Below are 22,907 nucleotides of genomic sequence, written 5' to 3' on the forward strand. Positions count from 1 at the left end.
CTTTAAGACATTAAAGTGCCTTAAAATGTCACTCCTGCTCTCTGAATTAGAACATACCCCTTAAAAAGGCAGTTAGACGGGTTCAGTACCCAAACATCAGATCCAGGACAACACACTGTGGACAGTAAGACATGGGAACAGTGGAGCTCTCTGCCTCAGGAAGTGGTTCTGGTGCAGCTTTTGTACCCTGGGGTCTCTAATGGAACTGGTCACACTGCAGTATTTTGTGATTCCTCTGAGTCACTCAGTATTTTGTACTCTAGTGCTGTCCCTGGATATAACAAGAGACATTGCTTGTCCTCAGAATGGGAAGAGCTAAGCTCGATGCTAAAACTGATAGCAAACCTTCCCCAGAAGAGCTCCATAAACACAGAGAAAAACCTTGGAGAAATGCTGAGGATTGATTTATTTTTGATTGCTCTGTAATGGGCTATTGCTTTCTTCAGCACGGGAACCCTGAGCACAGGTCAGAGGCTGTGCCGAGGCTGTCACTTTTCAGTTGTCACCATTGGCATGTGCCTTCTGGTTCCAGCTCTCCTAATAACGAGCCTGCAGGGGGGCAGGTCAGTTGTAAGTGAGCTCGATTTGTATCAGAAATGGCTTTGCTCTGCAAGGCCTCTGTGATCCGTGCCTGGACTCCCTTGCGTAACTGTGTGGTGGGGAGATAGCCAAGCATCGTGCCAGCCTTGGGAGACTCTGTGGCCTCTCTGAAGTGCTGTGGGTAACTGAGTGCTGAGTGATCCCACTGGCCAATGCATCCCTGGATCTGCAGCTGGCAGGAGGGACAGGCAGCAAGACAGACAGCAAGGTCCTGCCTGGGCTCTGACCTGGCTCAGCGCTGCTCTGGCCTCGTTGCACAGTGACTGTATGGAAATTGCTTCACCTCTCCATGGGCTCCTTTCCCCTTTGGAGCACACCCCCCCCACACACACACAAACAAAGCTGTGTTTCAGGTCTTCAACTTCAAAGCATTTAAGGAGTTCAAAGTAAATCTCATTTAACCAGACATCAGTTGTGGCTGTCCCAGAAAGTTTGGCAAGGGGTTTTATCGTGACATGTCCGCAGCTCTTCTGCTCTGAAGTGGCTGTTTATTCCTCCTGCATCCTTTTAATGATACAAGATGTAATCCAGAGGCAGCTGAAACCCAGTTACGTAACTGTTGTCAGGGTTTCTCTTTGGCAGCATGGCTCTCTGTGCTGACTTTCTTGAACTTAGGGATTTTCTGTTAACCAGATCACTCCTGAATCTGATGTGGTGGGTGGTTGTTGGTGGTTTTTTTAAGCACCTGTTAACACTATCTAGTTTGAGTTTTCTAAAGCTCAGTGTGGATTTTAGTGTTTTTATTGTGAGGTTGGTACAGCACTGACATGGTCTGGATAGACCCCAAGGCAGGCTCGATGTACCTGTAGAAGCAGGTGGCTGTTCTCCTGCCAGCACAGCACCCTCTGCTACTCCCTCTGCTTGGGGCCTCCCCACAACTCTTCCCATTCAAACAGCTCATTGTTCTCAGTCCAACTTCTGCTTTTCTGCCAAGTTTGTGCTAATCAGTGTATTTTCTCTTTTTTATGTCTGTCCTACTAATAAAATACAGTGCAAATGGCTAAGTGAGGGAGGACCCGTTGTTTTCTTTGGCACATGGTGGCCATCTGAGCAAAGATGGAACCAGACTGGAGCCAAAGATCTGTTTGCCACTTAGCAGGAAAAGGTGTCTCAGGACTTCCAGCCAGCCCTGTTACCTCCATGCTGCAGCCCCATGTGGTGGTCCAGCAGAGATGCCCCACGGGGCTTCTTGTGGAGCCTGGTGTTTCCCCTGAGCATCCCATGGATGCTGTTATTGAGTGACAGAAAATACTTCTCTTCCTCTGCCCCTGACCATGCTGCCTTAGCACACAGAGCCCACAGCTTGCTCCTGACAGACCTGATTTAATTCTGCAGTGCAAGAACAAATGCTGTGTATTGCCAGGTTTATTGGTCAGACATGTCCCCTGGTAGCAGCCTTTAGATGGGCTTTACAGTTGGCACTACATTCTCAGTCTGGCTGTATCCAGCATGTTTGCAGGCTGAGCTTTAGTTTCTACATAACGTGTGATGCACTAATCCTCTTACCTGGAAATCGTGTTTGATAAAGCATTGCTGGTGGGAGCTGTAGCCTCTGGTCACACACAGTTTCTTTCAGAGTGATTTCTGTCTGTGTTGGAAAAATCCTTTCAGCAGGATGAGTTTCAGAAAGTGTGAGGGGTGGGAAGGTCAGATACGTATCACATTTTGTTACTCCAACAAAGAGTTGAAACCTTAAGATGGGACATAGCAGATGGCATAATAAAACTGCCAGCAGTTTTGGGCTTGAAGTGGAAGCTTTACAGCAAGAAATGTGGAAATCTAAATTATGTGTGAAAAGGTTAGATTAAGCTCCTAGATTTGAGAAAATTCAGAACAGAATTATGCTTTAAAAAATGAAAGAAAAGGTCAATTGAAAGTAAGCAAAGTGTCTTTTATGACAGAAGTTAATGTGCAGTGCATGCATTGCCCGTGTTTCCAGCTTTGTCCCAGACTCCAGGGGTCAAAAAGTGAAAGTAAAGAGACTCCCTCGTGGCAGGTGTTGAATCACAGCATGTTGTGCCAGCAAAGATCAGAGCAAAAAATTAGCAACCCACATCCTTTGTGAAAAATATATTTAAAGCTAAAGGTGGTGTTCAAGGTGCCAGCAACAGAGAAATGTAATTTTTTTGGTGTTTTTGGGAATCATAGTGGAATGACTCAAGAATCAGGCTCAAGAGTCTGAATGTAGTACATAAATCTTTCTCAAGGCCAGCTCTGGGGAAAGGGAATTTGAAGAAATAATTCTGTTGCCTTCAGGTGATGCTATCAAAGCATTAATTGCTGGTATAAGTCATTAACTGTGACTGGTGTGGAACCATAATCTAAACATTAGAAACCCATCTGCCAGTGCTTCAGTGGGAAACCCAGTGACAAATTCCAGTGTGGCACAAGATACTGTGCTTTTCTGTCATTTATGTTTAGGAATCCTTGTGTTTAGCTGCTTATTGTTAGACTTAATCCTTTAAAGCAAGGACTGTGTTGACCCCACTCTTGTGTTCTCATACTTAAAGAAGACTCACCTCTTTCAGTGCTGGAGTGTTAGGGGAAAAATGATGCTGTGAGAAGTGTGTTCTTGCATTTCTTTTCATTCAGTTTGTGACACTTAAAGCCCACAAGCTTCTTGTGACTAAAGAGGAGGGAGTTAAACCCTTGTAACTTGGTGAGTGTGTTTGCTGAGTATCTGCAGTTGTAGCTGTTGTGGGTGCTTTACTTTTTACCTCTTTGTGGCTGAATAATCTGTTTGATGGCGTTTTTGTGGTTCTCTTTCATTAAAAGGCAGATCGGGAGTGGCGCAGAGAAATTTCCTTACTAGATGACATTTCATCGCAATGTCCGATCGTTTGGGGCAAATAACCAAGGGAAAGGATGGGAAAAGCAAGTACTCGACTCTCAGCCTGTTTGATAAGTATAAAGGAAAGTCAATAGAAGCTATCAGAACTACAGGTAAGAAACACCCTCGGGAAATTCCTTTTGATGCCTTCCAAGAGTGTTGTTGCAGAGCTCATTCAGGTTGCAGGCCCTGTGGGGAGGGTGCCCAGTGGGACATGGCTGGGGTGCAGAGGTGTTGGTGCTGGTCACTGAGCTTGTTTCATTAAGGCTTCAGGGAAAATGTCACTGGCACTTTGTGCTGCTGTTACTGTGGAGACATGGAGGAAGGACATGGGATAGCTGGGGACTGTTGGCCCCTTAGTTTAGTCTGTGTCCTTGCTGCAGAGTGATGGCAAACTTGAGTGAAAGTCTTACCAAGGCCTTAGGCTGTGCCAGGACAGGGCAGTTGAGCTGACAGGAGTGTTTTAAAGTGGTCAGACCCTGTGTGAGGTGAGTCAAGGGCTGAAGGCCACTGGGGAAGGACCCAAGTGGGTTTTGCAGTGGAAATGTGACCAGAAGTAGATGGTGGACTCAAGAAACTGGTTCTGGATTTGGTGTGAGAATAGAAAACAAAAACCAGAATACCTCCTTAATAAGTAAGGTCTCTGGTGAGCAGAGCTGGCAGATCTAGGCCTGGTGACTCCTGGGTTAGGTTACTGGTTTGTCTGCTAAGAGGTGGACTTGGGTGGCTGTTTCCCCAAGCTGTGAAGGGGTGGTGCTGCTTCTCCTTGGTGTAATGAAAGAGGAGGATTTGCACAGGTAGCTAAAAGACTCAGTGAGCACTTTGTTAGGGAGGATTATTTCCCTCTCCCTCCCTCTGTAGGAGCTGTTTGCCAGCTGCTACAACAGACGGTCTTGTGGGAAACGACCTGTGTGTTGACATAGCAGCAGCAGTTCTGTTGGGACTGCACCCAGCCACAGTATCCTAATTAAGATTACTTATCTAACAGGATACAGCCCTCTGACCTGCTGCTGTTCTTTCTCACTAGTTATTCCTAGACATGGCTTACAGAGTCTTGGGAAAGTTGCTGCTGCCCGGCGCATGCCACCTCCTGCAAATTTGCCTAGCTTGAAGTCTGAGAACAAAGGAAACGACCCCAACATCATTATAGTACCCAAGGACGGTACAGGATGGGCAAACAAGCAGGACCAACCAGACCAAAAGAGGTAGGTAGAGTGAATCTTTGGTAATTCTGCCAGGCAAGCAGCAGCGCTGCTGTGCTGTGTGTTGTACCCTGGTGATCAGTTCTTGTTGTCCATGCCAGTGCAGAGCCAATGTTTTAGCCTGATCTTTTAGCAACTGTTGTGTTGCCAGAGTTGTTTTCTCACTTTCCTTCCCCTGTGGTCTCACCTGTGCTGTCTCTGCCCAGTTCCAGTGCGACGGCTGCACAGCTGCAGGAGTCGCTGCCGCAGCAGGGTTTGCAGAAATCTGTCTCCAATTTACAGAAGCCGACACAGTCAATCAGTCAGGAGGTAGGTGCAGCTGGTCTCTGACTGCCACCCTGCTTTCTCTGTCCCCAGGCAGCTTGAGGGTTTTCTTTAATTGCCTGTGTTGCCTTGCTCAAGTAAGAACAGCTCCTACATAATCAGTTTTTGTGGAATTGACCCTCATGAGTTCTAGTTATTGTGCTTGTTGCAATTAGAGTATAATCCTGTGTATGTTACCTCTGCAAAAAATCTAGTTTCACTCTAGAAAAAAACAGCTAGAATGTGGGATGGCGGGTTAACTCCTCTAAACTGTTTTACTTTGGGTCTAACTCAAGTGTCACGTGGTGACAGCAGATCCAGTGCTTGCTCCCAGCCTGATGAGACTTGATAGGGAAGAGATCTGGTTATGTGGGAGAGGCAGCCAGTATCAGGACCAGAAAAAGCTACTGGCAAGTAAGAAGCTGCCCCAGAGAGTGCACGGACCTGTCCCCTCTATCCTGTAGATTTCACTCTTTGAGTTCAAAAAAGTTTCCCAGCCCCTGAGGTTCAGAGCAGTCACAACAGGAATTATGTTTCAAAGAGAAGAGTGGTTATTGCATGAGAAAGTAGGGTAACCTTCAGGCTAAGGTGCAGCATGGAACAAACTGAGAGATTGAGAGAGACCATTTGGGTAAATGCAGCAGAACAGAAGGAAAGCCTGATTAGAGTGAGGGAAGCAAGAGAAATGGTTTGAGTTGGTGAAGATGAGCAGAGGAGACATTAGGGCAGAGAAAAGAATTTTTGCTGTAGCACTGTAGTACACTGGAGTGGGGAACAGGTGACTATAGCCCCAATAAGGTGCTTGGGTAGACCTGGGGAATCCAGTGGGTAATCTGTAGGTCTGAACCATAGCAGGTGCCAGCCAGGAAATGAGAAACAGTCATGAGACTTTGCTGATCTGTGGTTGTTGGGGTGTCTTTGTTTGCTTTGCTTTGATTTCAGAGTACAAATTCAGTGCCAGGTGGACCAAAGTCATGGGCACAGCTGAATGGAAAGCCAGCAGGACAAGAAGGTGGTGAGTATGATAAGCAGAAAAGGAGCTGGGTATGTTCCTGATTCTCCCAGATAGGCATGAGATGGAGTGGACTCCCTTTCTTCCTGCCCTTCCTGTCAGACTGGTGCAGAGTGGGACACAGATGTCTTGGTTACAGTACAGAGAGGCCTTAGGAGTCTTCCTTTCAGTCTGTGTAATATGTTGGCTGAAATGATGCAGATGCATCTGTTCAGGTCTGCCAGTGCAAGACGTGGCTTGAACAGAATGTGTCTCAGGGCCACATCGAACCAGAATGATTCTTGCTGTTGAGATGCAGCAGCGAGTTCTGGGAGGTTGAAGGTTTTGAAGGAGAAGGGAAGCATTGGCCCCTCATCAGCAGAGCTGTGTGTAATAAAGGTGAGGAAAACTGGGTGAAAGAAGGGAGATTCTCTCTGAGTAACTGTGCCCCTAACGACTTCTGCATGACTGAGAATCCTGAAGCAGTGTTAGCATAAACTGCGAGTTTAGCTGCCTTCAGATGCATCCATTTCCACGCAGAGGGTGGTTTTCAGCTGCACCAAGTACTGCCATTAAAACCATACTGAGAATAACAGCTCAGTTCCACTGTTTTAATATGAACAAACCTGGAACCTTCAGTTGTCAAATGAAATTGCAGAGAGATTTGAAAGAACTGAGACAGCTGCTGATTGCAGAAACAGAAGGGGCAAGTTTGCCCTTAATTAAGTGAGGCCCTTAATGAGAGGGTGTTTCTCAAAGGCTAATCGTTAAAGCTTGTGCTTGCCTGAGGTTGGTGGCCAGTGCAAAGACTGTGTCATCTGTGGTTAATTGGTACATTTTTGAGTCTTGCTTTGTGGACCTCATGTACAGTCATTTTGAATCTGATCATATAACAATGTTATTAAAGATTTTTTGAAAACTCATTCTAGGTCACACTTACCAATATAGAGTTCTCAACCCAGGATAACAGTTGCATATGTGGCTAAGAGCAGCTTAATTAGAAGGTAATTGAATCACAGAAGCTTCAGAAATCTGGCTGAAAGGAGGCCATCCTGTGCTTGCACCTCTTCTCCAGTGGCATTGAACATCTGCTTTTCCTCCTGAGCTAATACATCAGTTTCTATTATTATGGACAAGAGAACGTCTCTTGCTTTTTGCTCTTTTTAAATCTTACCAATGTAAGATCTATTCTGGAGGGAGTTTCCTGAAGGGTACCTACCTGTGCCATTCTGGTTCAGTGGAATAACGTAGTGGAAATCAGAACTTGGACCATTTCTCAGCCACTTTGTGGTGTATTTGGGCAATGTTCTTCTTGAGTATTCTCATTTCTCCAAAGTATTTGAAGGTGTTCCATGCAGCAGTTGCAGTGTCTTCCCTGGAAATTTCACATGGGAATTCTCGTGCAGTGTGCAAATTCCAGAAAGTGGAATGAGTTTAAACCAATTTTCCTTGGCTCTTCAGGGAAAGGAAGGAGAAAGATAAGTGATTCTTTTGTCTGCTGATACTTCTAATGTGACAATTCTGAAATGCCCTTTTTAAAGAGACCATTAGCCAAATAACACTAAAAAACAGTTCTCAAAAAAGCAATTCTTTTAATGTTTAATAGTGCAATGATGCTTGCAATTTCCTTTTATTTAGTGTTATATTGCCAACAGATTTAGGAGAACTGCTCTGTTTTGTGTTCGAGTCACTGGCTGATCTTTAGAATTGACAGAAAACTGTCATTCTGGGGTGACTGATAACCCAGCAAGACAATTTGCCAATGACTAGAAATGAACTTGGCCTCATCTGGCCACTGATCTGCATCTTGAAAATGCTGCAGCAGGGAGGAGAGTGGGGATGGCATATAATATCCATCCTTATATGTGGTCTTTCACTGATGTATTGGCAGAAATCTTAACAGTAGACTTCCCTGGCACAGTGAGATCCGAGCAGAAACAGTCTGAATAGAAATGTCAAATGCTTGGTAGCAGGGTATCATCTACAAATGATCTTGCAGAATTTGTATCTCTGCCTCCGCCTGAATTCTGTACTTTACAAAAATAATTGGAAGCTGAGAAAGTTCACTCTGGCTTGGTTGAATGTGAGAATTTAAATGAAGTTCCCAAGTTAAGAGTGTGGGAGTGCTGGGTGAGGACATGTGTTGTCGTGTTGGTGACAGTGTCTGAGAGTGTTTGGGGTGTGAGCTGAGGTGCTGGTACAATAGTAACTTGGGTTTAAATATCCAGAGGCCCAGATTCTCAGGAAACACATTTCCAGGCTGATCTTGTAAGGGAGCTGAAAGAGTGGAGAGATCTTCTCTGATCACACTTATTTGTCTCACAGGTTCAAGGGCCTCAAGCCGACTGTTATCCTTCTCTCCCGAGGAATTTCCGACGCTGAAAGCAGCTGGCGAGCAGGACAAGGGTGGCAAAGAAAAGGGCGCCTTAGATCCGTCGTATGGGCCAGGACCAAGCCTCCGCCCCCAGAGTGAGTGAAGGATTGTGTCCTTCTGCCTCTGCCCACCTTATAACCCCATTGACTGTCAGGGTGTGCCAGTTCACAACAATACCATATATTCCCTCCCTAACATTTCCTTTTATCTTTTTATGAGCTTGCACGTGTCAGGTGGCTTGGCAGATCATCACAGGTCTGCACGTGGTGCTGGTGGTCTGTGGGCCAGACAGCCAAGAATGGACTGTCCTCTATGATTTAATCAAAGTTGCTATGTGATGTTGCAAAGCAGGCCCTTTGCCCTGGGCTGAGGGAGCCACAATGAAATGAGTGAGTGGTGTAATGTGGCTTCTCCTTGAGTGTGTGTGCATCTAATTGGCCTTCATTTTGCAGGGTAAGGACTGTGGAGTTGGGGAGCAGAGTTCATAGAAATTTAGGCTTATTGGCAAATAAGGACACCACTGGTGCAGTAGTTTGTAACAGCTGATGTCTCATGAGAAAATAAACACAGTTGGAGAGTGGTCCTTGCTATTTTTCTACAACCTCAGTGTAATTAGGGCTTGACCAGACTAACCGTGAGCGCCTGTGCATTTACAAATACCAGCATAATTGTTACCTCCTTTCCAGATGTCACCAGTTGGAGGGAGGGCGGTGGGAGGAACATAACCTCTGCCACATCTCTGACCGCCTCCCCTGCTGAGCTGGGCAGCAAAACCTCCAGCACTGGGGACGGAGCCCCCTCCTCGGCGAGTGCCAGCGACGCCAAGGAGCCGTCTCTGCGCCCAGCTCAGCCCGTCCGCAAAGGGGCTTCACAGTTTATGGGAAACGTCTACCAACCACCTACATACCATGACATGCTACCTGCTTTTGTAAGTTACCCTTTCTCCACTGCTGTCATGTCCTTGGTTCTTGTAATGTGTGTGGGAGGTTGAAGTGAGCTGAGATTTGTTTTCTGGACTCTCAGTTGGTTTCCAGGGCTTGCTCAGGGATTGTTCTCTTATTTCTTAGCTTCCTCTTTCATTCTAGAATAGTGTAGCACAGCCTTGCTCAGCCCAAGGAGAAGTTACCCCTTTCCCTCTGGAGCTGTGGAGGGAACCATTAGCACGTGGCCTGTTGGGCAGCCAGACATAATATGTTTGGTTTCCCTTTGTGCGGGTGCAGCTACCGTGCAGCTGTTGTAACCTAATCTGGGTGAACCTTCCTGTGGCAAGGAATAAAAACAGACTGCTCTGCTGTGCCTCGTTCCAGATGTGTCCACAACAGCCATCTGAGACCCCTGCATCGCTGGACCGAGGGTCTTTCCCTGTTCCTCAACTTCGCCTTGAGCCCCGAGTACCTTTCAGACAGTTCCAGATGAATGACCAGGATGGGTAAGGCTGGCATCACTGTGCAACTTGAGAGGGCAGGTTCAGTGTGTGACATGAACCTTAAACTAGGCAAGAATTTGGGCTAGGGATGCAGTTGTGTGTTGAAAACATCAGGCTCCAATTATAGCAGCAGCTGTAGTGTTGCCAGCTATGAGCACTGTGTGTCTGGAGAGAAAGGTAAAGAAGGCAAAGAAGCTTTGCTGCATAGGGAGAGAAACTTGGATGCATTGTATTCTAAGTGTGTGGTAGAGAAGGACTGACTCATTGTTATAAACTCAGCTCTGCATTCTTTGCTTTGCTGTTTGCTGTTTCTAACCATTTCTCTGTGTTTTCCTGTAGAAAGGAGAACAGGCTCAGCCTGTCTCGCCCAACACGTCCGGTTCGGCAGCAAATAGAGCGAGTGCCCCGGCCCACCATTATCAATGCAGAGAACCTGAAGGGGCTGGATGAACTGGACAATGATGCAGATGATGGATGGGCAGGTAAAGTGCCAGAATACTCTTGTGGCTCTGTTTTGCTGCCACAGAATGAAGCAGGGAAAGCAAAGAGTGGTCTGTGTAGTTGTGAAATTGCTGCTGGTGTAAATGATGACACAATGGATCCTTCTGATCCTTCCATCACAATGTGCTCAAGGAACTGGATCTGAAGACTCCTAAAAATCTGAAAACACCAAACAGCAGGAGGTTACAGCTACTGGGGGGAAGAGTTAGTGCTGCCTGTTCACTCTCCCAACTGCACACAGTATGGCTTGATATTTGTCTCCTCATCTGCAACCCCCATTCCCAGACAGTTTGCTGCTCCTCCTCTGGGACCAGCTCAGCTGTTCAGCAGTGTGTGTCTGCATTGCTCACATAATTTCTTGCCTGATCTGTTTGAAGGTGTCCCTGTTCATTGAGGGGGGTTGGGCTAGGTGACATTAAAGGTCCCTTCCAACCCAGCCCACTCTTTGATTTCCAGTACATGTAGTGGATATTTGGCTTTGCAAGTAGTTTATGCCAAGGCTGTGTGTGCTCTGTAGTTTAGTCCCAAAGAGGGAATAAACTTTATCAGAAAAAGGCACCTGTTTCTTTCCTCTCATATATCTCTTCTCCATTTCTGCCTTCATAGGCATTCATGATGAAGTGGATTACTCTGAGAAGCTAAAGTTTAGTGAAGATGAAGAAGAGGAAGAAACTCTTAAAGATGGACGGCAGAAGTGGTAAGAAGTGGCTTTATTTGCACTTATTTTAGTGGAAGTGAACAATATCAGGATCTTTAAAAACTTGTTCTAAATGTGGAGTCTTGATCCCTCTTGTTGCTGTGACTGTTGATTCCACTGGCCATTGTTTGAGTGGGCTAAAGATTTGTGTAGATCTTGACGCTGACTTCCAGTTCCCTTGTCTGTGTCTCACCTTTATCCTGCTGCACAATAGTGGAGTTGATCCTTATACACTTCAGGAGAAGCATGTTGCTTGTTTTAGTGGGTTTTTGATCTTTCCCTTGCAGTCAGTTGCCTTTGCCACTTGACAAGGCTGCAAGTGATTTCTGAGGCAAGTAGCAAATGCAATAGCAGAGCTGTTTCTGTGGCAGGAACAGCTGGGATCCCAGAAGGCAACGACAGTTATCCATGAGCTCTGCAGACAGTGCAGATGCCAAGCACACCTTGGAGGAAGGAAAGAATTGGAGCGAATCAGTTGGCTTGTCCCGGCCAGTCCGGAAAGTGCAGGAGTCACAGCAGCCCCCAAGGAAGCTGAATGGCTGGAGCTCTGCATCGGAATACCAGGTAGGGTGAACTCATGTGGGTGGGCTTGTGCTGCTGGATGTGACACATCACTCCTGTTAAGAGGCCAGTTTGACATTTTATTGGAAATGGGGTACTGATTAATTTCTCAGTTCTTGGTTTATGTCCAGCTGGACAGAAATCCATCTGCATAGCACTTCACTAGGGAGAAGGAATTGAAGCTGGTCCAGAGCAGTGAGGTTGTCAGTGAGAAAAGGGAGCTGTTGAACAAGACAGCAATAACTCCCCCCACTAAAATGGGAATTTGTGCATGAGGATAGAGGGGAGGGAGTCAGGAGGGGTTTTCCTTAGCATGGGATGCAAAGCCTAATATAGAGGATGTGGTTGGGTCATGCTTAGTGAGGCATGTTTTTTCTTTTACAGAAGCCTGCTCTGGGAAGTGTTCTCAGACAGCAGTCCCTTGAGGATAAGGAAGAAAAGGTGCCCCTAAGACAGAAATTTGTGCACTCTGAGATCTCTGAGGCTGTGGAGAGGGCCAGGAGGCGGCGGGAGGAGGAGGAGCGGCGGGCCCGGGAGGAGCGCCTGGCAGCCTGTGCTGCAAAGCTGAAGCAACTCGATCAGAAATGCAAACTGGCTCAGAAGAGTGGGGAGACCCAGAAACACACAGAGAATGAAGATGTGCGACCCCCAAGCACAGAGAAAAGCACTGTGCAAGAGAACGGCCATGCTTTCCGTAAAGGTACAGAAGCATCGCTTGACTCACCTTGCAAAAACTGCTTTTTTGCTGTTGTGCTGATCCCTTACCTGGAGTGGGGGAGTTCCTGGGAGGGGCATGAGGAGGGCCCTTCAGCTGCCCTCAAGAGATCACCTGCTTCATGTACTCTGCAGAGTGTTTTGCATTGTTGACAAAGGTTCATTTAAGAGAAAAAGCTATTAAAACAAATGCAAACTTCTTTGGTTGCCTTTATCTGTGCTCAGTCAGCTGTGCTAGCAGAGGCCTTGTTGGAATGGGCCTCTTGAGCTTCTCAAGATTGGAAGGTAATATTAAGTGCTCATGGCCACAGATTAGAAAATCAGGAGTAAGTGCTGGCGAGTTTAAGGACTAACGGGGAAATGGACTTTTTCCCCAGTGCTTAAGCACAAGGCTGATAGGAGAGGAGGATCTGGGAATTTGTCACTAAAACAAGATGGACAAAGCCCTCTAGAGCTGTCAAGGCAAATGATGTGATCGTAATAAAACTCAGCCATGTAATGCAGTCAGGACTTGCCCACACTGATGTATGTTGTGCTGGGGTGTGCACTCACAAGCCCAGTCATGAGCAGGTCTCTTCAAGTCTTATTTTCTTCTCTGCAGCAACCCCTGAGTTTCACACACAGGATGTCTCTGTTGGCTATCTGGAAGAGGAGACTCCTGCCCCAGCAGCAGCAGCCCAGAGCAGCAATGAGGAGGAGCTCAGAGAAGCTCCCTCCCCAGCACAAGAATTCAGCAAATACCAGAAGTCTCTTCCCCCACGATTCCAGAGGCAGCAGCAGCAACAGCAGCAGGTAATGGGTGTGACACTTGTACCCCTTTTCCTGTGGACCCCCACTAAACTATTGCCTTTCCTCAGTTCTCACCACCATCAGTCTTTGAGTGGGGTCGTGATAAACTGGGTGTTACCTTGGCCTTTTTTAGTATTTCTGACCATGGTTGTATCCTGTCTGAGGGAGTCAAAGAGCTCTCTGTGGGTTACATGAATTTTCTGTGCACCTTGTGGTGCTGGAACTGTTGTGGGTAGGGCTTTCCATGGCTGGGGAGAGACGTGTGCCCTTACCCTGTTAGGTAGAGGCAGCCATTTGCTTGCCAGGGGCAAACTGCATAGGGTGGCAAGCTGTTGGACTTTTTCTGGACTGGGAGAGAGTTGTGGAGCAGCTTCTCATTCCACCTCCTACCTCTGCAGGGGGCTGGTCCTTTGCTCTCATCTTCTGCCTACCCAGCTTTTTTCTGTGAGGCTCTTTCAAATCATTATTTTCTTTGCTCCCTAAGTGTGTCTGATTTTCACTGTTTCATTTTTGTTGCACTGAAGACTCTGTTCTGAGGCTCTGAGACACCAGCCTGAACTGCTTTGTGCATCTTGCATCTTTGGCTGACCTTTCAGTGCCATGTGTGCCGTACGTGCTGTTCAGCTCTGCTTCCAGATGCAGTGAGTCTCCATAGGGCAGCAGAGCCAAACCAAGGGACAGAATACTAGGCTTGAGATAATGCAAAGTTAATTGCCATCCTTCATAGAATAACCACTTGAAATGTGATACAATCAACGCTGCTGCAAACCTTAGTGAAGAGCTCACAATTGGCTTTTCCTTGGAAGCTCAGTAATTGCTCTTTTATGGTTGTTCCCCTGTGCTCGTTGCTCGGCAGTTGACATTTTCATGATTCAGATGTACAGCAGCAAACGCTGCTTAATGTTACTCTTGAAAAGAGATGTTCTAAAGCTAAAAAGGATTGGATGTCTTCGGTGTCATGGTAATAATACCACAGGTCATTGCTACTGGAAGAACGTGGAGTTTTATTTTATTTTCTCTTGTCCTCTGTGATATTAGTGTGTATGAGGCAGTGCATGTTTTGGCTGGCTTGTATTGCTGCTTTGGGTAGCAATGGCTCCATGAAAAGAACAAAATAAAAAATAGTGTTGGTATCATGAAGGAAATATTTTCTCCAAGGTACTAGAAGACTAGATAATGCAGATATAATCTTTGCATTTATCAGAGTCTTTCTTAATAAAATGGTGTGTCAAGTTCAGATTTAGGGGTGTCTCTCTCACTCTGCATTGGGGGATTGGCTTTTTTAATAAACAGTTACAATATCTGACACTTGTGCTTAGCAAGAAAAGATGGTGGAAAGTTTGACAGGTAAGTAGATGTATTTCATGTTAATTGGAGCTGTTTACTGTTTGAACGCTTTCTTCAGTACACAAAACTCCCTTCAAATGTAGGTTCTTTTTGGACCTTTAGCAGAAGTTAAATGTCAAGTCAAATTAGCATCATGACAGTCCTCAGCTGAGGGAAGGTGGACTGGTGAAGTGGGAGATGGGAAACAATCTGCAAGTGTCAGCCCATCTCTTGAGAATGCACAGGAAATACTGTAAAATATTAATAGCCCCTTAATTGAGTTTAGGTTGCTTTTATCTAATCTGTTCAGTTAACAGGAGTGGAACTGATATATATGCACACTAAATAAATTAGAGCTGCATTTCCTGAGAGGTGCAACATCTTCTAAGGTATTTGGTTCCAGTTAGAAAGTGATGTTTGACAGGAGGCTGTCCTGTATTCATAGAACCATTTAGAACATGCACACTCTGGTCTTAAAAGCTGATCCCTTGTGTTTGGCCACATAGCCTGGCCCATAGTGGTGTGCCATTCTGACTGCTCTGGTATTTACAGAGTAACAACTGCCATGTTCTCAGTTGTGAATTGGCCTCTGCTCCATCCTCCCATCTGATCTGGAATTGAGCCTCTAATAACTGGCATGTTCTTTCCTTTGTCTGACCAATATGTAAGTGGGATTCCTGGCACCACAACCATTGTGTCCAATGGCCCATCCTTTTCCCTGCAGGAGCAGCTGTACAAGATGCAGCACTGGCAGCAGCAAGTGTATCCTCCCCCATCCCATTCCCATCCTCAGCGGACGTTCTACCCGCCGCACCCCCAGATGCTTGGCTTTGATCCTCGCTGGATGATGATGCCCTCCTACATGGACCCCCGCATGGCCCAGAGTCGCACCCCCGTGGATTTCTACCCTTCTGCCCTGCACCCTTCAGGTAAGGTGTTTCCAGTGTTTATCTTTGCTGTTGAGTTGGGCCATATATGGAAAATCTCTTTACATCACCCATCTTACCTGTGTCCAGACTTTGCATCCTGGCTGGCATCTTTTCTTTAGGGATGAGAAAGTTGGTTGCGGTGGGTGATGGTGAGGAAACAGAGGAAGCTGAGAGGGAGTCCATGTACCTGTCCATCCTCTGTGCTGCTGTGGGAGACCTTCCCTGTCTGTTTTGTGGCCTTTGTGGATGGGACTGATCTTGTCCTTTGGAGGAAGGGGTAGCGGGTCCGCTGCTCCTGCCCACTGGAGGAGAAGGATCAGTTTTGGAGTTACTGTAATGATGTGAAATCTTAACAGACCTCCTTCACAAAATGTGATGGAGAAACCGTGTAGTTCCTGAACTGTGTGGTCTTAGTACCTTCCTATCTTATTAGAGATCTTCAGAGGTGTGAATGTAAACATCAGGATGTATAAATCATTCTCTTGAGTTTGTGGTTTGTTTTCACACACCTGCTTGATCCCAAGCCAGTGGTGCTGTGTAATGTCTGTGCAGGCTGGGTTCTGAGGGCTGTGTCACCTTTTCTTACCACTCCAGATATATTTCCCAGCTGTGCATTTTCCAAGCATTTCCAGTCTGCCAGTGAGGTTTCCATGACTGCAGTCACCTTCTCCCCTAGAAGGAAGGGAAGTCAAGCTAGTGGGTTGTTTAATTCCTCTTGTCTGTGAGATCCTAGTGCTAATGGCATGAACTCTGTCGTGAGCAGGAATGATGAAGCCCATGATTCAGCAGGATTCCATCGGTGGGAGCAGCTGTCGGTCTGAAGATCAGAACTGTCAGGCAGGGCAGGCAGAGAGGAAAACTACTCCCTTGGATCCTGTGCCAGTGTGGGGCCAGGACAGCTACACATCTCTGCAGAGCAAAGGATACTCCCTGTCACATCAAAAACAGGCTGACAACTTGAGCATGGATGGGTTGCATGCCAGGTAAGTGTCCTCGTCCCCTGTCCTCATGCATGCTGTGATGGGAGGTGCTACCATAAAAAAGCAGGTATAGAATTGACCCAGAAGATGTCTCTGAACAGGCCCAGGTACTGACCTGATAGGACCATAACACTGTTGAGTGTGCTTACAGACTGACCTATTCAGAGGTCTTCTATCTGATGTAGTCAAGGCTGACAAGCTCGGAGCCTGCACAGTAGGAGAGAGGCACCTGTTACCTACATGGGAGGGTACGGAAAACAATGAGTCAAAAATTCTGATACTTTTTAGTTTGTCTCCTAATTTATTTGGCATTCTAAATCAAATGCCTTGTTCTCAAATTTCAACATATGTTGGAAGCTAAATCCTCCCTCTTTTCTTAAGTTTTCTGCCCATCTTTAAAAGATAAAGAACTGCTTTCTTTATCATGTATTGATTTGACAAACCAGGCAGTACAGCCTGGAGCCACAGCAGACTTGTCCAGTAATCTGGGATTTATAGGCTCATTTAAAATAAACCCCGCTTGATTTATTTGTTTTCATCTCTTGTGCCCAGCCTGGGCCTTTGGAGATAGGCTGTGCTCTGCATTACCTGACTTCCTTTTGTTTGTTGTTTTCCTTCTCAGGAATGACAGTTACTCTGCTTCTGGAAGGCCAGAGAGTCTGAGCACCCAGCGAGATCTGTTTGAGGAGAGAGGGGAGGAGTATTTGAATGCTTTCGACAAGAAGGCCCAAGCAGACTTTGACAGCTGCCTGTCCTCTCAGAGGATAGGCCAGGATCTTCTGTTTCAGCATCAGGAGCCCGTGCAAGAAACCTGTCCTGCTGGCAGCCGCCATGGAAACTTGAGGTGTTCACCCCTCGAGCCTGACTTTATCGAGGCAGAGAAGAAGCCTGAGTATAACGGCTGGGATATCAGCCACCATCAGAAACCTGCAGAGACTGCAGCAGAAGTTGCTGAAGAAGTGCCCAGGGATGAGCAGACAACATTCAGTGCTGACCCATGGAAGAAAGAAGGAGCCAATACCAAGCAGGCCCCTGAGGAGACAGCAGAGTGGGCTCCCGAGAACCGCAACACCAGCAGCCAGCACCAGGAGCAGATGGGGAGGACACGGCGATCCGGCCCCATCAAAAAACCGGTCCTGAAAGCCCTCAAGGTGGAAGAGAAGGAAAAGGAGATGGAGAAGGTTAAACTGGAGGGAGAGGACACCTCACGCCCACTGAAGGAGAAGGCAGCTGTTCAGAAAGTAGAGAATGAGTCAGATGACTCTGCAACCTTGCTGAACTCCACGCGTTACCTGCTGGATGACAAAGGTTCTTCCCAAACCAGCCTGGCACGAGACGCTGAGAAATCTCAAGAAGAAGAAGAGGAGGAGGAGGAGGAGGAAGAGAAGCCAGAAAGAACCTGGGATAACAAACTATCCAGAGAGACCGGTGATCTCCCACCCACAAAAAGAAACAACTGGATCTTCATCGATGAGGAGCAAGCCTTTGGTGGGAGAGGTCAAGGGCGTGGTCGAGGGAGAGGCTTCAGAGAGTTCACTTTCAGAGGCCGAGGCACCGTTGTGAGCAGCCGGGGAGTCTACAACAACCAGCGGAGCAGCCGAGGGCGAGGGCTCCGGGAGTTCAACCAGCCGGAGGATTTCCCCAGAGGGAAGCCAAGGCGCCGGATCGCAAGCGAGACGCACAGTGAAGGGTCAGAGTACGAGGAGCTCCCCAAGCGTCGCCGGCAGAGGGGCTCGGAAAACAGCAATGAAGGCTCTGTTCTGGACAGGGAGGACAGTGATTTGAAAAAGGGAGACTTCAAAGAGTCTTGGAGGTCCAACAAAATCTATTCAGATGATCACAGTAGCCTGGATCCTAAGATGAGGGCGCCGAGAGCGTTTGGGAGATCGCTGCCACCAAGACTGAGCAACTCTGGCTATGGGCGAAGGGGTTTCATGGGTAAGGAGCCCACCCAGTGGCAGGGCAGGAATGGGGGAACGGGGTGGCAGGAGTACAGCCACACCTCTCCATCGGACACTTTTGGGAGCAGGCAGCAGTCTGACAGGGACTACATTCAGGATTCTTACAAACACACAGATTCCTTCTCCAGCCGGGTTTTTGATGAGAGTCATCTGGATGACAAAAGGCACTTTTTCCAGGAGGATTACTCAGCAGATCAGGAGAACATAGAGAACAGGCCGTTCAGGAGGCGGCGTCCACCCCGCCAAGACAAACCCCCACGGTTCAGGCGCCTCAGGCAAGAGAGGGAATCAGTGGGGCAGTGGAACCCTGAGGAGGGAGGCCCCAACCTGCTGCCCGGCCAGTGGCCTGGCAGACCCAAGCTGAGCACCACAGAGAAGAGCAGCATCTCGGGCAGGCGGTCTCCTGAGCTGTCCTACCAGAACTCTTCTGACCATGCCAACGAGGAGTGGGAGACAGCGTCTGAGAGCAGTGACTTCAGCGAGCGGCGGGACAGGCGGGATGGAGCTCCGGAGAGCGAAGGCCAGCTGGAAGGTGGCCTTGGCACTGGGAGCTTGGGAGAGAAGAGAGAGCTAGCAAAGAGGAGCTTCTCGAGCCAGAGGCCACTGGTGGACAGGCAGAGCCGCAAGGCTGAGCCAGCAGGGTTTGCAGAGCAGTCTGTCAGGACTGGTGTAGGAGCAGCTTCCAGATATGAGAGCCAGCAGAACGGGACCCTGATAAAGAGCAAAAGGTAAAGTTGCTTTCTGATCTGTCAGCTGATACGCAGGTACTGAAGGGGTGGACATATACTTGTTTTCTTCTTGCCACTTTCACTCATATAATGACAAAACTAAATCCTTTCTCCTCTTTCTGTGTAGGTCTCCAGAAGAAGGAGGAGGCCTTGGTAACACCAGTGGTGGGAGCAGCCACTCCATTTACAGCTTGGATAGGGGCTCCCATGCTAATTCAGAGGGTGCTGAGGGGCCAGGTAAAAAGCCAGAGAAGGAACCCAAATCTACTGCACAAAGAGCAAGTGAGAAGGGAGAGGCCTTGTCACAGTTTGAACTGAATTATGGAAGTGAGTGCCTTAATTAATACGTTTCTTTAAGGGGTAATGCATTGTTGCTGACCTCAAGGCAGTCTGATTCAGTCCAGTGTAATTCTGAATATCAGGTTAGATTTTTGCCCATTGGTTTACACAAAAAACAAAATCCTAGAGCATCTAAGTAGGGAAAACACGGAAGGTAAAGATGGTGTTAACTTTTAAACCAAACTTTAAACAGATCTGACAGTGTCTCTAATGTTTCTTCTATAGAAAGTTTGGTTTTAGGGAGAATATTTCTGTATTTCTCTCTATGTTTTGGGCTTGAAATTTACATAGCGTGAAGGGAGTTGAGAGAGCATTCAGAGTGGGGAATTTGAGTCTGAGCTCATGGCAGGGAGTATCTCTGAAGTATGTAAATATCTCTGAAAAGACAATTACCTGAATTACCACACAACTCACATTCCCAGGCTCTTCAGATGAACTGTGCTGATGTTAAAGCAGAGGAGAGCAAAGGTGCAGGGTAGTGACTGTTAGATGTCAGCAGACTATCATGGCTCAGTTTTTGAAGCTTAGCTGAACTTGTTTGGTTGTAGCATGGATCCTCTTTGGAGTGCACTCTTTAAATTATTGCCATTTTAAAGCCTTTCAGGTGCACTATTTTTTCCCCTGTATGCTTTGCTCAGGTACCATCATCGATAATCGGGTGTCAAACCCAGCAGAAGAGAGTGAAGTGGGTTCTATGGCTGGTGAAGGCTTCATTGAGGTTCTTACTAAAAAGCAGCGTCGTTTGCTGGAAGAGGAGCGAAGGAAGAAGGAACAGGCTGCTCAGGTGAGGAATTGGAGGCAGACAAGTTGGACCTGTTACATTGTTTGGATTGCAGTCAGAGAAACAGGACCTCAAAAAGTGGATGAACAGAAAAATACACAATTGGCTAAAGTAGTACAGATGCTGTATTAGGCCCCAGAAACAGACTCTGATGGGGCCATTGGTCTGAAAAGGAGGGTTTGATTTGACTGTTCTTGGCTTCTAGCAGAATTGTTAATTGGGACTTAAGGAGGGTTTTCTACTGTGATCTTCGTTCAGAGCACCTTGGCTCACTAAGCTGGCTGCTGGCTATAGTTGGTGGGATATTGGGCAGCATGAGCAATGAAGGACTTCTGCACTCTTGCTGTTTCTGCTAGAAAAAAAATCCATGCTGCTGAAGGCAGCTTTTTTCAGTGTCTTGTTAGACTGGGGAATCTTCCCAGTTTGACACTTTGTGCTTTTCCTGTCACAGGCACCAGCGAAGGCCCGTGTCCTTCAGTCTCGCATTCCTCCTCGATTTGCTAAGAAGCAGAACGGCCTGTGCTTGGAGCAAAGTGATGTAACAGTGTCTGGAAACAGCCTGGGCACAGAGATCTGGGAGAGCAACAGCCCAGGTAAGTTTAAGTCTGCTTGTTCAAAAGGCTTTCACAGACCTGGGGAATCCTCTGGGGTGTGCAGAAAGGTTGGGGTCCGTGCTTAAGAGGGGATAACCCTCCTGTCTGATGCTGGAAGTAGGAGGGGAGGTAGCACACAACTGGAGCAGCATCTGTTCTAAGCTGTTCAGCCATCCTCCTCCTTTGTTGGCCATGTCAGTCTCCTAATTTATTTCTTGGATCTTTGTCACATCAAGATTCTACTACACAGCATTTTCTAGCCAGTTGGGCTGGGTTTACTTCAGCCTTTTTGGTTTTTTTTACCTTCCTACATTTCTCATCTTTAGCCCTGAATAGATAGTGCCTCCCTTGTTTCTGTCTGTCCTTTCTCCTGTTGTCATCATGTTCCCTAAGAAATCTCCTCCCTGTTCTCTGCCCTCAGTATCCATCCTCTGTGTTCTCTCCTGCATCATGTCCCAAATGTCTGGGCAACACCAGCTTTCTGAGGTGGTGAAAATAGCCTTTCTTATGTCTAGAAATGAAAAGTTAATGGTGTAACATACATGGTGTACGTGGTGTGCTCACAGTTGTTCCAGGCAGCTGAACCCTGCCCTCCATTCTCTTGCAGCTCTTTCTGTTCAGTCTCCTGGCAGTGATTCCTGGAGCAAGCCTGTAAATACCTTTAATGGCACCGAGGCTGGCACCGCTGAGGTAAGTGGCACCTAATGTGCCCTTCAGGTATTGTGTGGATAAAGTATTAATGCAGGTGGCTTTTATGCATTTCATGGCTCCATTTGTGCTTAGTGACTCTCAGCTCTGCTTGTGCCATTTTAAACTGTCTCTTTGCAGTTATAATTTGAGCTTGATGCTGCTCAGATCTTGACCTCGAGAGCTGCTTGGTGTTATGTGTGGGTATAAATCTGGAGTAACTGTGTGGTAGAGCTATTCCAGGGTTATGCTCATCACTGGATGCAGACTGTGGTTGAGGAAGGTGGAATCCCATAGGTCCTGTTTGTGCCTCGTGCCTGTGAGCAGTGTGTAGCTGTAGCCTTAAGGCAGAGAGGACAGAGAAGGTTCCTGAAAGCTTCACCTCTGGAGACCAAGAGTTCAAATTTGGTTCGGGTCACTGTGTGTGACATTTCTTCCTTACTCTAAAGCCATGGTCTGTTTGGTGCATTGGTTCTCCTGTTTCAGGGCTGTGTGGAGCTGAATCAGCAGCCAAGAGGTGCTGCAGGTCAGGCCCAACTCCTTTGCAGTTAAACAAGAATGTGATTTGAAAAGGGGACATGGTCTTGCTGTTTTCTGGGATTTTTTTCCCTCTGTGGAGCTGGGTCGGAGTCCGGGGCTTTAACACATTTCGTGCTTTGCATAGCAGGGATTTAAAGGCAGCCAGGGGGATAGTGGCATTGACTTGAGCGCGGAGTCTCGGGAATCCTCCGCGACCTCCTCTCAGCGCAGCTCTCCATATGGCACCCTCAAACCAGAGGAGATGAATGGGGCTGGCCTGGTGGACCCAAAGCCTGACTGCCAGAAGGAGCAAGTGCAGAAGCAATCTGATAAAAAGGTAATCTGGATTTGCAGCCAAGCCAGAGCACAGAGTGAGAGACCTTGTGAAGTGGTTGTGTTGTTCTTGAAAGCATTTTTAAGGCTTGAGATTGGGTTTTTCAGTCTTTGTGTCTCAGCCTCTCTGCTTTCCTGTTAAGGATTCAGATCAAGGCTCAGGACAGAACAAGGAACACAAGCCTGGACCAATCGGCAACGAACGCTCCCTGAAAAACAGAAAGGGTTCGGAGGGAACGGAACGGCTGGAAGGGAATATTCCCCCTGTTAATGGGGTGGAAATTCACGTGGATTCTGTACTTCCTGTGCCACCCATTGAATTTGGAGTAAATCCTAAAGTGAGGATTGAATTTAATTTTATCTTCTTGGTGATTTGAGCTTGTTGAGACATGAAAGGTGCTTTGAGGCAGAAGGTTTATTTAGAGGAAGCTTCCAGCTGTAGTTTTGCCTTTGATGTCATTACTGACACAAACCAGGTACTCAAGATTTCTTGGGAAACATGCAGTATCCACTTGGAAATACTGTTCCAAGGACCAGCTGGGGTGGTAACAGAGGTGAGGGACAAAATTATAGCCATCTAAGTCGTCATGTGCCTCTGGGGGTTGCTTGCTGCTGAGTGCTGAGAAGTGTCTTCTGTTCTCTTCCAGTAAGGCTTTACTGGAGGACAATGTAGTTTGTAATGTCGTGATTCAAGATAGAATCATAAACCATGAGAAACAGATGGGTGGGCCCATGGACCTGGA

At 47.2% G+C, this 22,907-nt stretch overlaps 1 protein-coding gene across 11 annotated transcripts in view; it reads left to right on the forward strand.

Moving 5' to 3' along the window:
* Positions 1 to 22,907, forward strand: part of PRRC2B (proline rich coiled-coil 2B) — a 45,569-nt gene that overhangs the window by 9,518 nt on the left and 13,144 nt on the right. For 4 of the 11 annotated variants that reach the window (XM_071574504.1, XM_071574512.1, XM_071574505.1 and 1 more), the window contains exons 2-22: positions 3,376 to 3,543; positions 4,458 to 4,635; positions 4,839 to 4,941; positions 5,878 to 5,950; positions 8,252 to 8,395; positions 8,987 to 9,228; positions 9,608 to 9,729; positions 10,066 to 10,208; positions 10,834 to 10,924; positions 11,296 to 11,488; positions 11,870 to 12,185; positions 12,801 to 12,991; positions 15,039 to 15,243; positions 16,007 to 16,226; positions 16,846 to 18,912; positions 19,040 to 19,239; positions 19,890 to 20,035; positions 20,484 to 20,625; positions 21,233 to 21,315; positions 21,977 to 22,168; positions 22,308 to 22,502. In XM_071574504.1, the coding sequence (XP_071430605.1) occupies positions 3,429 to 3,543; positions 4,458 to 4,635; positions 4,839 to 4,941; positions 5,878 to 5,950; positions 8,252 to 8,395; positions 8,987 to 9,228; positions 9,608 to 9,729; positions 10,066 to 10,208; positions 10,834 to 10,924; positions 11,296 to 11,488; positions 11,870 to 12,185; positions 12,801 to 12,991; positions 15,039 to 15,243; positions 16,007 to 16,226; positions 16,846 to 18,912; positions 19,040 to 19,239; positions 19,890 to 20,035; positions 20,484 to 20,625; positions 21,233 to 21,315; positions 21,977 to 22,168; positions 22,308 to 22,502 (5,361 nt within the window). In that variant the 5' untranslated portion in view covers positions 3,376 to 3,428. Of the gene's footprint in view, positions 1 to 2,188; positions 3,260 to 3,375; positions 3,544 to 4,457; positions 4,636 to 4,838; positions 4,942 to 5,877; positions 5,951 to 8,251; positions 8,396 to 8,986; positions 9,229 to 9,607; positions 9,730 to 10,065; positions 10,209 to 10,833; positions 10,925 to 11,295; positions 11,489 to 11,869; positions 12,186 to 12,800; positions 12,992 to 15,038; positions 15,244 to 16,006; positions 16,227 to 16,845; positions 18,913 to 19,039; positions 19,240 to 19,889; positions 20,036 to 20,483; positions 20,626 to 21,232; positions 21,316 to 21,976; positions 22,169 to 22,307; positions 22,503 to 22,907 lie in introns of those variants that run through there. The other 7 variants (XM_071574506.1, XM_071574508.1, XM_071574509.1 and 4 more) reach the window with 4 other exon arrangements.

Source organism: Pithys albifrons, chromosome 20 (genome assembly GCF_047495875.1).
Source record: "Pithys albifrons albifrons isolate INPA30051 chromosome 20, PitAlb_v1, whole genome shotgun sequence".
Lineage (NCBI taxonomy): Eukaryota > Metazoa > Chordata > Aves > Passeriformes > Thamnophilidae > Pithys > Pithys albifrons.